This window comes from Coregonus lavaretus (genome assembly GCF_964263955.1).
Source record: "Coregonus lavaretus genome assembly, chromosome: 14".
NCBI classification, from domain to species: Eukaryota; Metazoa; Chordata; class Actinopteri; order Salmoniformes; family Salmonidae; genus Coregonus; species Coregonus lavaretus.
Window position 1 is genome coordinate 28,888,315 of NC_140001.1, and position 17,208 is coordinate 28,905,522.

The following is a 17,208-nucleotide window of genomic DNA, read 5'->3' on the forward strand; positions in this document are numbered from 1 at the left end:
GTTTGGGCTTAGTGGGACTATCATTTGTTTTCAACAGGACAATGACCCAACACACCTCCAGGCTGTGTAAGGGCTATTTTACCAAGAAGGAGAGTGATGGAGTGCTGCATCAGATGACCTGGCCTCCACAATCCTCCGACCTCAACCCAATTGAGATGGTTTGGGATGAGTTGGACGGCAGAGTGAAGGAAAAGCAGCCAACAAGTGCTCAGCATATGTGGGAACTCCTTCAAGACTGTTGGAAAAGCATTCCAGGTGAAGCTGGTTGAGAGAATGGCAAGAGTGTGCAAAGCTGTCATCAAGGCAAAGGGTAGCTATTTGAAGAATCTCAAATATAAAATATATTATGATTTGTTTAACACTTTTTTGGTTACTACATGATTCCATACGTGTTATTTCATAGTTTTGATGTCTTCACTATTATTCTACAATGTAGAAAATAGTAAAAATAAAGAAAAACCCTTGAATGAGTAGGTGTGTCCAAACTTTTGACTGGTACTGTATGTAAGTGTAATATTTCCTTTTTTTTTTTTTATTATACATTTGCTAAAATGTCTAAAACCTGTTTTTACTTTGTCATTATGGGGTATTGTGAGGGAAACAAATTATTTAATCAATTTTAGAATAAGGCTGTAACATAACAAAATGTGGAAAAAGTCAAGGGGTCTGAATACTTTCCGAATGCACTGTATATATGAATAGTGTGTCAATAGTATTTTTTTTGTCTCTTGGTGTCTTTCCTATATACACTGAGTGTACAAAACATTAAGGACACCAGCTCTTTCCATGACATAGACTGACCAGGTGAATCCAAGTGAAAGCTATAATCCCTTGATGTCACTTGTTAAATCCACTTCAATCAGTGTAGATTAAGGGGATGAGACAGGTTAAATAATTATTTTTAAGCCTTGAGACAACTGAGACATGGATTGTGTATGTGTGCCATTCAGAGGGTGAATGGGCAAGACAAAATATTTAAGTGCCTGTGAACATGGTATGGTAGTGGGTGCCAGACGTACCTGTTTGTGTCAAGAACTGCAACGCTGCTGAGTTTTTCACGCTCAACAGTTTCCTGTGTTTATTAAGAATCGTCCCCTACCCAAAGGACATCCGGCCTACTTGACACAACTGTTGGAGTCAACATCGACCAGCATTCCTGTGGAACGCTTTCGATACCTTGTAGAGTCCATGCCTCGACGAATTGAGGCTGTTCTGAAGGCAAAAGGGTGGCTATGTAACTCAATATTAGGAAGGTGTCCTTAATGTTTTGTACACTCAGTGTATAACTTTTATTTAATTTTTTATTTTGAATTTAATGTAATATTTTATGTTGTTCTTGTCTATTACTGTTCTGTAGTTTGTCATGTATTTGCACGTTTTATGTGGACCCCAGGAAGATTATCTGCTGCATGTGCAGTAGCTAATGGATATCCTAATAAACTAAACTAAATTAACACCACCTTTGAAAGCAGAAAACACGTTTAAAATAAATATGCTAGTTATCGTTTTATCAATAATAAGTCTTGCACAACTAACTTAATTTGTTTAAATCACTTTACACATTTATTTTGGGATTACCAGTTGTCTACTGTAGGGGATCTTGGTCCATTTGACTATGGATTAATATATAGAGCACTGCTAGCAAGCAATCTTATCCATCAGGGGCTGTATGTCTCAGAGTAGGTGCGCTGATGTAGGATCAGGTTCCCCTTGACCATGTAATCTTACCAGTATTCATTATTATCTCAAAGGCTAAACTGATTCTAGATCAGCACTCCAACTCTGAGACGCTTTGTGAATACAGCCCCAGAACTAGCCTACTCATAATGGTGTAGAGGTTGAGGCCATCTTTTGTTTACATGCACGAATGTACGCATACATCAGTTGCATAAAAGTTTCATACAGTACCCTATAAAGTGTCATACAAAAGTATTTGCTGGGTGAGCACTGCACACACACTGTAAAAAAAAAAAGTTACTGTTTCAATTGTATTATTATTAAGTAATTGGTTCCACAGCCTTTTTTTTGTTTACTCAACTTTTCAGTCCAAGTGTTACCTGAACAAAAAATAAATAGTTGGCCCAAACTATTTAAAAATTATGTGTTTGCTCAACTTCTCATATGTTCATTCAACTATAAATTATTATTTGGGTATCTTAACAAAAAAATGCTGTGCAACTGGTTACACACACACACACAAACAGTGCTTTTAACATACAATGTTTTCAACTTACATACACTACATGACCAAAAGTATATGGACAGCTGCTTGTCGAACATCTCATTACAAAATCATGGGCATTAATATGGAGTTGGTCCCCCCTTTGCTGCTATAACAGCCTCCACTCTTCTGGGAAGGCTTTCCACTAGATGTTGGAACATTGCTGCGGGGACAGCCTCAAGAGCATTAGTGAGGTTGGGCACTGATGTTGGGCGATTAGGCCTGGCTAAAGGTGTCATCCTATGACAATGCCACGTTGAAAGTCACTGAGCTCTTTAGTAAGGCCATTCTACTGCCAGTGTTTGTCTATGGAGATTGCATGGCTGTGTGCTCGATTTTATACACCTGTCAGCAATGGGTGTGTCTAAAATAGCCGAATCCACTAATTTGAAGGGGTGTCCACATACTTTTGTATATATAGTGTATTTGACACACGTTGACATAGATGATTACATTGTGCATGTTATGTTCATTTATACAGTAATTATTATTCAACATGTTAATGGCATTCCGATCTTCCTGCTACGCCCACCATGTCTGTGTCAATTATCAGTTAATCTGACTATTCTTTCATCATTGATTTGATTTACTTATTTCAGCTATTTTAGCTTTTTCTGTATAGTTGTCTAATGTTGGTGGGGCATATAATGTTAATGTTACACTTAATGTGTACTTTTAACAGTGCTGAGATTTTCTTTGATGTGCAAAGTGTAGCAATACAGGTGAAATCAGTAATTGACACAGACATGGTGGCATTGCAGGAAGATTGGAATACCGTGAACCAAGAGGTTGTGAGTTCAAATCCCAGGTGAATATTAATTACTGTATAAATGAACACGCACAATGTGTGCCAAATATGTAAGTTAAAAACATTGTATGTTAAAAGCACTGTTTGTGTGTGTAACTATGTAGTTCTACATCCTTTTTTAGGTAAGCTGCTTAAACTATTTGAGCAAACATAAATTATATATATTTTTTAGTTACACTTGCAGGTAACACTTGGACCGAAACGTTGAATTAAAAAAAGGCGGTAGAACCAGTTTCTTAATAATAATTAGTTGAAACAACTCGATTTTTTCACAGTGTAGTTTAGGGAACTTTCGTGACACGACTCTGACAGTTTATTCCCTATAAGCTTGCTCTTTGGGGGAGTTAAGGCTCCCAATTCTGTAAAAGTAGTTTGTGACAATGTCTTGTAGCCAAAATGCTATCTATACAAATAAAATGTAGGCTATAGGTAATTGCATTGAATCAGATCCATGATTTGTTTATGATGTCACAGAGACAGCCATCATCTCCTCACCATTCTAGATCATAGATGCGGTAAAGAGGTCAATGGAATGCAGGATGCTGTGACGCCGTCATTGGCGCACATTCTACAAATCTGATCTAAAAAAGTTGTTATTCGTCAAATCCGTAATGTATTGTAACAGGTCCACAATGTGGTTACTAAAGTCCGATTTGGCTATATTTGGCTGTTTTCGCTGCATAACATTTAGAAGTTGTCCCTCTTCAGATTTAGAAGAAGTAACTGCTAAATGCTAACTCCCATTCGTATGAGCTGGTAGCATAGCTAGCATACAGAAATCGGTGGTGGTAGTCAAAGTCGTTTTTAACTGTAATGCAGTTGATTGGTGTTACAGGTTTTGGTTTTTCCATTTATGTTTTGAGGTTGGACTTCAGTACGTATAGCACGTAGGGCGCATCGATTGGTGTCACCTCATTAGTCAGTATGTGTTATACCTGTGCTGGTTGCCGTCTCATTAGTGGGAAGGTGTTTCACCTGTGCTGGCCCAGGTGCTATTTAAGAGTGGCTGGCCCAGTGCTCCAGTTGTCTTGATAGATGTGGAGCGTTAACATGTTTAGTTAGACAAACAATCCTTTATCTGATTTCGCCGATTTCGTTTTGCGCCACCTTTTTGGTTTGCTTCCTGTCTTTAAGTTGGGTGTGGGTTTTTCTTTTGGTTTGCCTCTACTTAGGCACATTTAGTGGGCGCTCATGGTGGGTGTCTTTTAGACCCCAGTTGTTGTTGCTATGCAACTTTAAGTGGACACCCCCATGAGTGTCTTTTAGAACCCCTCTAAAACCCCACCTGTTTAGTTTTGGTTGATGTCAGTGACTCTTTATAAGTGATTATTTGTAAAATCGAGCACACAGCCATGCAATCTCCATAGACAAACATTGGCAGTAGAATGGCCTAAACTGAAGACCTCAGTGACTTTCAACGTGGCACTGTCAAAGGATGCCACCTTTCCAACAATTCAGTTCGTCAAGTTTCTGCCCTGCTAGAGCTGCTCGTCGGGAGCTTCATGAAATGGGTTTCCATGGCCGAGCAGCCTTACACAAGGAATAATGGTCTGTTTTTCATGGTTCGGGCTAGGCCCCTTAGTTCCAGTGAAGGGAAATCTTAACGCTACAGTATACAATGACATTCTAGACGATTCTGTGCTTCCAACTTTGTGGCAACAGTTTGGGGAAGGCCCTTTCTTGTTTCAGTATGACAATGCCCCCACGAACAAAGCGAGGTCCATACAGAAATGGTTTGTCGAGATCGGTGTGGAAGAACTTGACTGGCCTGCACAGAGGACTGACCTCAACCCCATCGAACACCTTTGGGATGAATTGGTACGCCGACTGCGAGCCAGGCCTAATCGCCCAAAATCAGTGCCCAACCTCACTAATGCTCTTGTGGCTGAATGGAAGCAAGTCCCCGCAGCAATGTGACAACATCTAGTGGAAAGCCTTCCCAGAAGAGTTGAGGCTGTTATAGCAGCAAAGGGGGGACCAACTCCATATTAATGCCCATAATTTTGGAATGAGATGTACATTTGGCCATGTACTGTATATTGGGGTTGACATCCATACAAGCATTATACTCCAATGTTTGCCTCAACATATTGTGAAATACACATATAAACAATATGCTAAATCAAGGCTAATTTTGCTGGGGGGCAATGAGGAGATTCGGGATCTTTACCCCACGGCATCTTTCCCCCACACGTTTCCATGGCATTTCCATTGTTTTTGTCGATTTCATTGTTTCTTAAGTAATGATTTCCAGACTATTGTTTTTTTGTCCTTGAGCTTTCAAAGACCACAGCCAAGACCACTGCTAAACTACCGCACCACCAGAGGACCAGAGATGCCCAGGAAACATATCAAACTCCAGCCCAGGAACCAGTCCAAACACCCAGTGTGGCTCAGCAAGAGACCAGGCCTTACTGGAAGTGTGGGATGAAACAGACTTACCAGATGAGAACCAGAGAGGCACTGATTCAGCCCCCAGCTGGAAGACTGGCTCAGGACCCATCAAGGAACTGTTCGCACCTTTGGTTCAGGAAACTGACCATCCAGGTGGACATTATCCCTGTACTGGCCCAGGAACCTCTGGCCCAGGAACCTCTGGACCAGGAACCTCTGGCCCGGGTGGAAGGCAGAGGGTGGAAGCCTACTTGGAGTTGCCTACTGAGGACCTACCTTCCTGAATTTTCGGATCCCCATTAGCTGATGCTATGATGTCAGCTAATCTTCCTGAAACACCTCTGGCCTAGGAATCTCTGGCCTGGGAACCTTTGGTCCGGGTGGAAGGTAACCTAGCGGTTAAGAGCGTTGGGCCAGTAACCGAAAGGTCGCTGGTTTGAATCCCCGATCCGACAAGGTGGAAAAATATCATACTAAATGGAGTGTCTTGAATTTACGTACAGAATAATACGAAATGCTCTGAGACCAGGTTGCAGCCCCAGCTGTGAGTTTATCATTGGGAAGGCTCTTGCAGAGAAGTGTGCCCTATACCAATCATCGCATTCCTCTAAATTTCCATTCCCAACTCGATGTTCAATTACTTTACATCAATTTATTTTCAACAATTGCTTTGGTCTAGTAAATGCCATTTGCCTGATGATGCGCAACTGGAGGAGGGTTTCATACAAGCACATTTTTGTCCACGTTCCCTCTCCTCACCACCTCGCCTCGATTACCTTTGACCTTTTCAAAAGGAAGCATGAGAGGATGCAGGAGTTGGGCAAATCCAATTGAGAAAAGGCCAGTGTGATGATGAGTGGCAGTCATTATGGTGCTTTCAAGACAACTGGGAACTGGGAAAAAACGAGGTCAAATCATGACGTCAGTGATCTTCAGGTTGGAAAGTGGAAGATCTAGAAAGATGTCTGAGTTTTCGAATTGGAATTTCGAGTTGGATGACTGTTCAAAACGAATTTTCCTAGTCTGAGCTTGTTTTTTTCAGAGTTCCCAGTTGTCTTGAACCATATAGATAGCTAGATAGATTTGATAGATTATATAGATAGATAGATGACTCATCTTTGTATCTGTGCCATTATAGCGTCTATGACAGCATGGGCAGCACCATTGAGGCAATCTCTATTTTGATGTAGTCAATTTTCTTCTTCAGGATTGGCTGATCCCTCCTTATGACCCAGTTGGACATGACTCCAACATGGTCCCCAGGAGGGATAAGCCAATGAAGTTGGAAGTCCCACCCAGTTGACTACATTAAAATGGTGGAAGCCCTCAATGGTGCTGCCCATGCTAATACGGCCTTTTGGCCACTAGAGGCCTCTATCATTCTCTATGTCTTGAACGCACTGAAGTCAGAGATTTCCGAGTTCCCAGTTGTTTTGAGCATGGCATAGGATGATGCCAGAGTTTCTGATTGGAAAAGGCTATAAGGACACGCCTGATGCCTAAACCGATATTTCATTTTAGAATGTATTAAAATTAGGCTAGGGTTAAGGTAAGGGACAGTTTTAGGTTTGATTCCTTATTGATGTCACTTGTTAAATCCACTTCAAATCAGTGTAGATGAAGCGGAGGTGACAGGTTAAGGATTTTAAAGTCTTGAGACATGGATTGTGTGTGTGTGCCATTCAGAGGGTGAATGGGCAAGACAAAATATTTAATAATATTTGAACGGGGTATGGTAGTTGGTGCCAGGCACACCAGTTTAAGTGTGTCAAGAACTGCAATGCTGTTGGGTTTTTCCATGCTCAACAGTTTCCTGTGAGTATCATGAATGGTCCACCGCCTAAAGGACATCCAGCCAACTTGACACAAATGTGGGAAGCATTGGAGTCAACACATGGGCCAGCATCCCTGTGGAACACTTCTGACACCTTGTTGAGTTCATGCCTCGACGAATTGAGGCTGTTCTAAGGGAAAAAGGGGTGCCACTTGTATTAGGAAGGTGTTCCTAATGTTTTGTACAATAGTCTCTCCCTTTCCGAATTGGAATTCGTGTTTTACCAAGTTGAACTTGAAGTTCCCAGTTGTCTTGAACGCACTGAAGTCTGATATCGATTTTCGAGTTCCAAGTGGTCTTGAACGCGACATTGGCTACTCCACACTCACTTACCATTCGGAATTTCAACTTCAATCTCTTCCTCTTTGACTCCTTTGAAAAACAGCATCGTCGATGCCGACTCTTCCTCGGTGACTTCATTCAGAAATCGGATTATCTTCTGCTCTTCTTCTCCATCTCCGCGGCTCAGCAATTCCTCGAAACAACCTGGCTCCGGCAAATAAAAACAGGAACATACCCGGTTTCGGATCCACTCCACCCGCGGATCGTCGAGGGACATTCTATCCCACAATTAAGTTACAACAAAGTACGAATGTTAGCTTTTTAGCTAACGAGCTTCAAACTTCGTCGTTTGTGTTGATGTAGCTAGCTACTTGCAACAACTGACAGCCTCATGTCACTATGGCAACTGGTCAACTTTCTGAGCCATGCGCCCCCTTTGGCGCCCTCCAGTGCCAACATCGCATAGTCTCGCGTGGCGCTTGGACACTGGTGTCTGGCGCAAGAGTATTATAACGATAATGACAGTAACATTGTCAGTCAAATTCACCTTTATTCAGTCAGCTTTATTCACCTGTTACATTGACAACATGTTCACCATTATCAGATAGAAAATAATCCAGCAAAGACAAAACAGAGGGATGTATGCATACCACTAATGTAAGTATGGAGTTAATTATGCAAAGAAATCAAATGTTTACATTATTCTTTAAAATAAATAAGATTAAAATGGACTACATTAGAACAGGAACAGATATTTACAGCAACCCCTTCAACAAACCACACACTTTGTGTAATCAAGGATTAGAAATTAAACCCATTGCTAATCAGACTTCACATCTAAGAATTAGTGGTCATCATAGTTGTAGAAAAGTATTTTCTAGCCACTATTTTAACATTACCTAGGCATTTTCTCTATTGCAGACTCCTTAGTCCACTCTCCTCGCCTCCTTCTCACATGCCATTGGATGAGAAAGCCAGAGGTCCTTCCCCTCTGAACTTCTCCTCCAATGGGTTTTGAGGAGGCGAGGAGCGAGGAGGCGAGGAGTATGCAATTGAGATTCTCCCCTAGTCTCAATTTCACAGCAGCATTTCCCATAGGATCCTGCTTTAGGGGCATCTTTAAGCATCAATAAGATACAGCACATTACTATTTGATAACACAGCAAGTTAGTTTACAATGAAATGGTGCAAGCTCCCCATAATGTTAAAGTTCCATGGTAATCACAATTCAATCAATTAGCACCTCTTCAGAGGGTTTAATACCATCATTAGGACATAAAACCATTATCAAAAAAATTACTCCCCCAAAAAAAATATTTTATTTTTCCATCTTGGAAGGTACAATTACCCAACAGCATAAACAACATTCTCCTGCTTTGGTGCAACAGGATGGGAATATAGGAAAAGGTTTTAGAGATAATTGATCTCTGCACTGGTCCAGTGCCTGCTTTTCCTGCCTTATTCCTAATCAGGGATTGTTAGTGTCATTAAATGCCTCTTGACCAGCAGAACTATCTCTGTGAAAGGATGTCTTGAGCTATACTTTTAATTTCCATGCAGTTTTAGGAGTAGTCTCCAACAAAGCAATGGAGGCATAGGCAACATGTCTTAGAACAATTTGTCAGCATTCAGCACAACACGGTAGGCATACATTCAAGAGAAAATTGATGCACCACTTTCTTAAACCTGTTATAGTCATTCAAATGTTAATTTCTCATTCAAACTTTATCACTCTATAAAAGAAAATGTACATCTCTCCCACATTCATCCAAAAATACTTTTCATTTACGAACAAGACTGAAGGAGGCTTTTCCTTGCAATGTTTTGGTAACCCAGAATATCATTCAATTGAAAATAGAGCATGATACACAGATATTTGGTTGTACTTATGTAAGGCAGTCAGTCAGTGCAACAAATAGTAGAAAAAACAACTATGAAATTGAACTGTACATCGATGAGGCTCAATAGAAGCCTGGGTAACAATCTGTTTGTGCCATCATGCCACTCCTTGTCATGTAGGAGTGGCATGATGGTACAAACCGACTAGTACCTAGGCTAGCTCAATTAGCACTGGATCCTGCTGGCACACTGTGGCAGTTTGCCTCTGGGAGGGCAGGAGCATTGTGTGTCCCATTCACAGCAAGTCATCATGCTCAAAGCTAGAGGGCAGGAGGGAGAAGGCAAAGGGAACAAACTTGATTCCAGTCCCAGTGTAGAACTTATTTTGGAACTCCACCCTATGGAGACAGAACAGAGATCACTGAATATAGTGTAAGCATTAATAAAAGCATTATAAAGGCATGATGTGTTGAATTTTTACACATATTTCCTGTCCTTCACTCTGTCAATTCTGCAAGTATAGTGAGTAACTAACCAGTGCAGCCTGAGAGCATGGAGGAAGGCAGACAGACCCTCCATAACCAGGAGGATAGACACAGTGAGCACAGCGAATATCCCAAACACTGGCACCAGAAACATGATGCCCAGGCTGGTGTCCATCCGCAGGCCCAATCGCATCACCATGGACCACAGCACTTCCGACAGCTCTGGGGGAGCAGGGGCAAACAAACACTGTCAAATCTCTGATTGATTCATTTTATTTAATAATTTAAAAGAAGAAGGTTGCTCCAGTCAGAGAACATTACATACATAAACAATTAAACTCGCTCAAAAATAAAACACACTTTAAATGTTTATCCTTCAAAGATTAATAAAAATAATAAAAATGTGATGTGGTGTGGTGATACTCACGGGCATGTGCCAGACTCAGAGCCCAGAGGCGCAGGTAGGAGGCTGTGTTGGAGATGCAGCCCAGGCAGTACTCTATGGTGTGAATAGACTGGTGCAGGAACATGTCCCCAAAGTCAAACTGTAAAACCCAACACACAGACAGGAGGACCTATTACTTTCGGTACCCATAGTGTACTGATGCCTGAATGAGAGGCTAGTGGGAGGTGGTGATTGTGTTGTCATCAGCTAACCTCCTCTTTCTGGTGCTCTCTGCTGGTGGAGAGGTCACTGTGGACACTGCCCTCCTCCATGTCATTTGCCCTCATCAGGGAGAGCTCCTCCTCGCTGTGCCGTCGCACACGCTCATAACCCTGTTGACAAACACCACACACACTCTTCATGTTACAACCAGAGCGCACTCCTATAAACAGATTACACACACACACCACCATAGACTATGTTACAACCAGAACACAGACCCATATATGGACACACTACACACACATGCTTATGACTCTTAGGTCAGATAGAGCTACAAACTCAAAGCCTCACCCTGTACATTCCAATGCGGTTGGCTCCTCCGTTGTGCAGCCAGTAGAGGTAGACTGGTTTCCCCAGCAGTAAGACAGGCACCGATAGTAGAGCAATGACCACCAGGAACACCTGCAGCCCAACCTACAGTAGGAGAGGGAAACAACAGACAGGTCTGTTACAGTCTCACTGAAGTAGCTTCAGAGCGGGTTGGGCTTGTATACATGTCTTCACTGAGCGAGTGGTTTTACTGAGAAGTCCCAGTTCTATATTCAGTGGGTGTGTCCGAAATATCACACTATTCCCTTTAGTGCACACCTCTTGACCAGGGCCCTATAGTAGTGCATATAGGGAATAGGATGCCATTTGGGACACACCCACTGTGGGAACACACATGTACCTGTCCTGGGAAGAGGGGCGGCACCCCGTCCCCCTGCATGAGGAACATGTTGATGAAGTGGATGAGGATGCTGGGGGCCATCTGGGAGTCGCGGGCAGAGAAGGCCAGCCACTTGTAGATGATCATGAAGACCAGGTAGCCAAACAGGCACAGCAGGAACAGCAGCTCCGGGAGGAATACCAAGTACAGGTTGAACTTTTTCCTAAAATGCCTACACAGATAGACACAGACAACAGAGCTATAACGTGCTTTCATAGACACACACAAGGGCTGTAAAGTGTGGGTGGAGTGTGTGCTGTAACTCACAAGTGGTTAAAGACACCTAGGATGACCCCGAAGCTCATGTGAATGATACCCACAATCACAGACATCTTCATCTTGTATGAGTTCAGAAAGGTCAGACGATTTGACGCCAAGTTCCAAATCTACACAGTGGAAGAAACAAGGAAAATAACCCCGTCAGGTTGAGGTATGGACAGACTACATCACAGTCAGACTGATGGGATTGTTAACAAAACATTGAAATATTGTTATAAGAATATTAAAATGACGATGAGTAATGATCCATGATACAGTGCTATGAAAAAGTATTTTCCCCCTTTCTAATTTTCTCTACTTTTGCATATTTGTGATACTGAATGTTATCAGATCTTCAACCAAAACCTAATATTAGATAAAGGGAACATAAGTGGACAAATAACACAACAATTACATATTTATTTCATAAACAAAGTTATGCAACACCCAATTCCCCTGTGTGAAAAAGTAATTGCCCCCTTACACTCAATAATTGGTTGTGCCACCTTTAGCTGCAATGACTTCAACCAAATGCTTCCTGTAGTTGTTGATCAGTCTCTCACGTCGCTGTGGAGGAATTTTGGCCCACTCTTCCATGCAGAACTGCTTTAACTCAGTGATGTGTGGGTTTTCAAGCATGAACTGCTCGTTTCAAGTCCTGCCACAACATCTCAATTGGGATTAGGTCTGGACTTTGACTAGGCCATTCCAAAACTTCCAAATTGTTGCTTTTTAGCAATTTTCATGTAGACTTGATTGTGTGTTTTGGATCATTGTCTTGCTGCATGACCCAGCTGCGCTTCAGCTTCAGCTCACAGACGGATGGTCTGACATTCTCCTGTAGAATTCTCTGATACAGAGCAGAATTCATGGTTCTTTCTATTAAGGCAAGTCATCCAGGTCCTGAGGCAGCAAAGCATCCCCAAACCATCACACCACCACCACCATGCTTGACCTTTGGTATGATGTTCTTACTGTGGAATGCAGTGTTTGGTTTTCGCCAGGCATAATGGGACCCATCTCGTCCAAAAAGTTGACTCAAGTTTGCCAAAAAGCACCTGGATGATCATCAAGACTCTTGGAAGAACGTTCTATGGACAGATGATTCAAAAGTATAACTTTTTGGACGACATGGTTCCAGTAATGCCTGGCGAAAGCCAAACTCTGCATTCCACAGTAAGAACATCATACCAAAGGTCAAGCATGGTGGTGGTGGTGTGATGGTTTGGGGATGCTTTGCTGCCTCAGGACCTGGACAACTTGCCTTAATAGAAGGAACCATGAATTCTGCTCTGTATCAGATAATTCTACAGGAGAATGTCAGACCATCCGTCTGTGAGCTGAAGCTGAAGCACAGCTGGGTCATGCAGCAAGACAATGATCCAAAACACACAATCAAGTCTACATGAAAATTGCTAAAAAGCAACAAATTGGAAGTTTTGGAATGGCCTAGTCAAAGTCCAGACCTAATCCCAATTGAGATGTTGTGGCAGGACTTGAAACGAGCAGTTCATGCTTGAAAACCCACACGTCACTGAGTTAAAGCAGTTCTGCATGGAAGAGTGGGCCAAAATTCCTCCACAGCGACGAGAGAGACTGATCAACAACTACAGGAAGCATTTGGTTGGAGTCATTGCAGCTAAAGGTGGCACAATCAGTTATTGAGTGTAAGGGTGCAATTACTTTTTTCACACAGGGGAATTGGGTGTTGCATAACTTTGTTTATGAAATAAATTAAATAAATATGTAATTGTTGTGTTATTTGTCCACTTATGTTCCCTTTATCTAATATTAGGTTTTGGTTGAAGATCTGATACATTCAGTATCAGAAATATGCAAAAGTAGAGAAAATTAGAAAGGGGGCAAATACTTTTTAATAGCACTGTATACTTTATTGGCTCTGGTTGGTGAGAGGCAAATGTGTATGGTTATGAAGAGACAGGGAATAACTTGTGTGTATAGTGAACATAGAGACAAGACAAAGCCGTTTATGACCATGGATCATAAAGCCATGTACTTACCGGGTCAATGCCCAAAGGGTAGGGTCCATTGAAAACCCCAGGGACATTGGGATCAAGGGTCAGAAAGGCATTGGTGCGGAGTGTGGAATTCCTTTTAAAGAAAATATAAAAGTGAACAATTAAAAGAGCAAGCTATGTCACATACATCTTCGCAATTTTTATACTTTATTTTACATGTAATTAATGTATAATTGAAAAACCAGTCTGACCAATCAGTGATAGGACATCAAAAACCAAAACACATTGGCATTGAGCTGTGATCATGTGGCCTTTCACCCTGATCTAATCATCTCTGCAATCGCAGGAAGAGATATTACAGTACAGAACATATTACAGTACAGTACTTACCAAGTCCAATTTCCAGATTTAAACATGGCGTTGACGCTCCAGCCCGAGCCAAAGATGTTCAGAGACTTGGAGAAGCAGTCGTTGTAGATGAGTCCGGTATATACCGAGAAGAAGCCCATCATCAGGATGATGTAACGGCCCTCGAAGAACGTGTTCCAGATCTGAGCATACAAACACACCATTGTCAACGTAGGGGGAAGGATCCAGCTAACCACAACATTTACTGTTTGCTTATTACTCATTTAGCTCATTTAGACCAGAAACAATTCCCCCACACACCCGGTCTACATCCCAAATGGCACCCTATTCCCTATGTAGTGCACTGCTTTTGACCAAATCCCTATAGGCCCTGGTCAAAACTAGTGCACTACATAGGGAATAGGGAGCCATTTGGGATGAACACACTGACAGCCTCTCCTCTGCCCCTCTCACCTCGTTCCTGGTGCTTTTCAGTTTGCCATTTTCCTCATACAGCACCATCCAGAGAGCAAACAGAGCCATGATAACACCATGGCCCAGGTCTCCAAACATCACAGCAAACAGGAAGGGGAAGGTGATGATTGTGTAAGGAGCTGTTAGACACAACAGACAATACATCATCATTCCTCCATATACACATTCAACTATCAATAAAGTGTACAACTTTATTGTCCATTCTTGTTAGGAGTGGAAATTTGTCTTCGGCGACAGGCATGTGGCTCATACACATAGCAAACAAACAGAAAAACAGTAGGGCTAATGATAGCATGTGATATCTTCCTAAATGTAGTAATCAGCGGTCATTGGCTGGCGAGGGCGTACTGTACCTGGGTTAACCTCTCTATAGTTGCCCACTCCATAGGCCTCCACTATGTTCTGGAAGCCTGATGTGAACTTGTTGGTCCTTATTAGGGTTGGCGGAGTGTCGTTGCTGGGGATACGGTTGACAAAAGAAGGCACTGTGGCTCCACTTTTCCTCTGTAAAGGTAAGCCAATAATGTCAGACAGTGGATTTTCAGACCGGGATTATTGTAATGTTAGCCTATTAAGGTTGCATGGAGGTTGTTTGAGTGAGGGCAACCCAATTATTTGAGACATAATTTGTTTTCTCCAAATGGAGACAGAAACCTAACATCTCATCAAACAGTTAGTTAGTTCAAATATTTTAGACCATTCAAGACCGTTCAAATATATTGACCATTAAAGCTTCGTCTTTAGAAGCCTCATTTAAGCCTTTTAAAGGACTAAAACCCCTGGCAGAACCCTGGCATGGGCTGCTGTCATTGAACTGAATGTGACCTTCATTATTCACGTCATTAGCCAGTGTAATGTAATAATAGACAGAAGCCCTGGTAGACTTCAATTGGGGCCCAACAGGACCCATGACTAGACTAGTTTAATAAATAAAACCAGAGCCATGTATTTAGAGAGTTGTGCCATTGAGGTTTCTGCATTATGCGCATTTCCATGACTACAACATTCTATGGCAGCCATGTTATCGCCCCATTAACATTACATGGGAATATTAAAATAATGCTATGTAACTGAATGTCTAGAATTAAAACAATATTCACAATTCTAAAAGTTGGCCCAACTCTCTAAATACCTGGCTCTGTCTAAAATCATCAGAGGTGGTCAAGATGAGATCAATTTCCCTTTTTCTACTACAACCAAAACCCCATTACTAAAGCAGGTCATGCTGACTGGGTGTGTGACTGTTGTTTAGCCAAATACTGAACAAAGTGAACTTAGGAGGGGTCACAAACAATGATATTACAATCCAAAACGTAAAAAGAGTTAAGCCCAACAATGACATTACACAGGGAGCCATGGTAACAGGGAGCTGACTAACCGAGCCTTCCTCTAACGCCCTCCGCAGGATGGGCAGGTCGTTGACAGGGCACCACACCTCGGCTATCAGACACTTGTTGGTGACGTCAAAGCTACACAGGTTGAGGATGTGGTAGATGGCCTTCATCTTCTTGACCTGGATTACCCAGGTGTAGATGGACTCAGAGGCCTTGTTCAACACTTGTCTCAGGTAGTCCTCTGTCCTGTGGAGTACCTGGGGGAAGCCGGGGGGGAGTATTAGTATGACATTTTAACTAATGGGAGGGATTTCACATTCATTCAGAATATCAAAAGGGTGTGTAGAATTGACTTAGGCTCGTTGAGCGCAGCCTCCACTGAGTGCAAGGGCTTGCTATGTATCGGCCCATAGCTTGTTTGGGTATTGAAGCACAGGAATGTTTTGGCACAAAACACAGTTGGGGAATTGATTAATGAATGTCTAAGAATATTGTGTGAGGGCTAGAGTATCTGCAATGAAAATGCCAGGGAGGGAATTTGAGTGTGTGTGCTTTAAGTTCTGGTATGTGTGTGTGTTTGCATGAGGGGGGGGGGGCAGCCTTCAGCTGAGACCTCATGGAGATCATGTGCTGGGACCAGAGGTTAATTTAATAATTTTTTTCTTCAGAGGTAGAACTTCCAAAAAGATTGATCTTAAGTCTTCCAGACAGCAAGGCATAAGCCGAGTCAAGTGACCCCAGAGTGGTCACGCTCTGGTGCCTGAGTGAGAGCACTCTCCCTCTCGTTCCTAAAACTCTATCCCTCACATGCCATTCTGCTTCTTATCATCTTTGCCGTAGCTGGAAGCACAAGGCCCATTCTTTAAGGGATACTGTTTTAATGTCACCATTGGCCTGTATCTTTGTAGTGACTGTATATCTTTGTAGATGGCTAAAAATAAAAAAACAGACATTGAATATTCCTTTGAGCATGGTGAGATTTTGTGTCACTGGTCTACACACAATACCCCATAATGTCAAAGTGGAATTATGTTTTTAGAAATGTTTACAGATTAATAAAAAATGAAAAGCAGAAATGTCGAGTCAATAAGTATTCAACCCCTTTGTTATGGCAAGCCTAAATAAGTTCAGGAGTAGAGATTTGCTTAACAAGTCACATAATAAGTTGCATGGACTCACTCTGTGTTTAATAATAGTGTTTAACATGATTTCTGAATGACTAGCTCATTTCTGTACACCAGACATACAATTATCTGTAAGGTCCCTCAGTCAAGCAGTGAATTTCAAACACAGATTCAACCACAAAGACCAGGGAGGTTTTCCAATGCCTCGCAAAGAAGGCACCTATTGGTAGGTGGGTAAATATAAAAAAAGCAGACATTGAATAGCCCTTTGAGCATGATGACTTTATTCATTACACTTTGGATGGTGTATCAATACACCCAGTCACTACAAAGATACAGGCGTCCTTCCTAACTCAGTTGCCGGAGAGAAAGGAAACCACCCAGGGATTTCACCATGAGGCCAATGGTGACATTAAAACAGTTACAGAGTT

The 17,208-nt window shown here is 42.1% G+C and overlaps 2 protein-coding genes across 2 annotated transcripts in view; both read right to left on the reverse strand.

Annotated features, from left to right (window-relative positions):
* The window catches only part of dnah10 (dynein axonemal heavy chain 10), a gene marked incomplete at both ends in the record, with an annotated part of 56,865 nt that extends 49,049 nt beyond the window's left edge, over nt 1–7,816 (reverse strand). Inside the window, one exon of the mRNA XM_084176368.1 lies at nt 7,591–7,816. Coding sequence (XP_084032494.1) covers nt 7,591–7,816 — 226 coding nt within the window. The remainder of the gene's footprint in view (nt 1–7,590) is intronic.
* A 255-nt stretch (nt 7,817–8,071) lies between these two features.
* The window catches only part of LOC311141552 (V-type proton ATPase 116 kDa subunit a 2-like), a 34,775-nt gene continuing 25,638 nt past the window's right edge, over nt 8,072–17,208 (reverse strand). Inside the window, exons 9-20 of the mRNA XM_084176911.1 lie at nt 15,698–15,910; nt 14,673–14,823; nt 14,299–14,438; nt 13,867–14,027; nt 13,519–13,609; nt 11,507–11,625; nt 11,201–11,411; nt 10,822–10,944; nt 10,521–10,640; nt 10,291–10,408; nt 9,914–10,085; nt 8,072–9,776 (exon numbers count right to left, since the gene is read on the reverse strand). Coding sequence (XP_084033037.1) covers nt 9,674–9,776; nt 9,914–10,085; nt 10,291–10,408; nt 10,521–10,640; nt 10,822–10,944; nt 11,201–11,411; nt 11,507–11,625; nt 13,519–13,609; nt 13,867–14,027; nt 14,299–14,438; nt 14,673–14,823; nt 15,698–15,910 — 1,722 coding nt within the window. The 3' untranslated portion in view covers nt 8,072–9,673. The remainder of the gene's footprint in view (nt 9,777–9,913; nt 10,086–10,290; nt 10,409–10,520; nt 10,641–10,821; nt 10,945–11,200; nt 11,412–11,506; nt 11,626–13,518; nt 13,610–13,866; nt 14,028–14,298; nt 14,439–14,672; nt 14,824–15,697; nt 15,911–17,208) is intronic.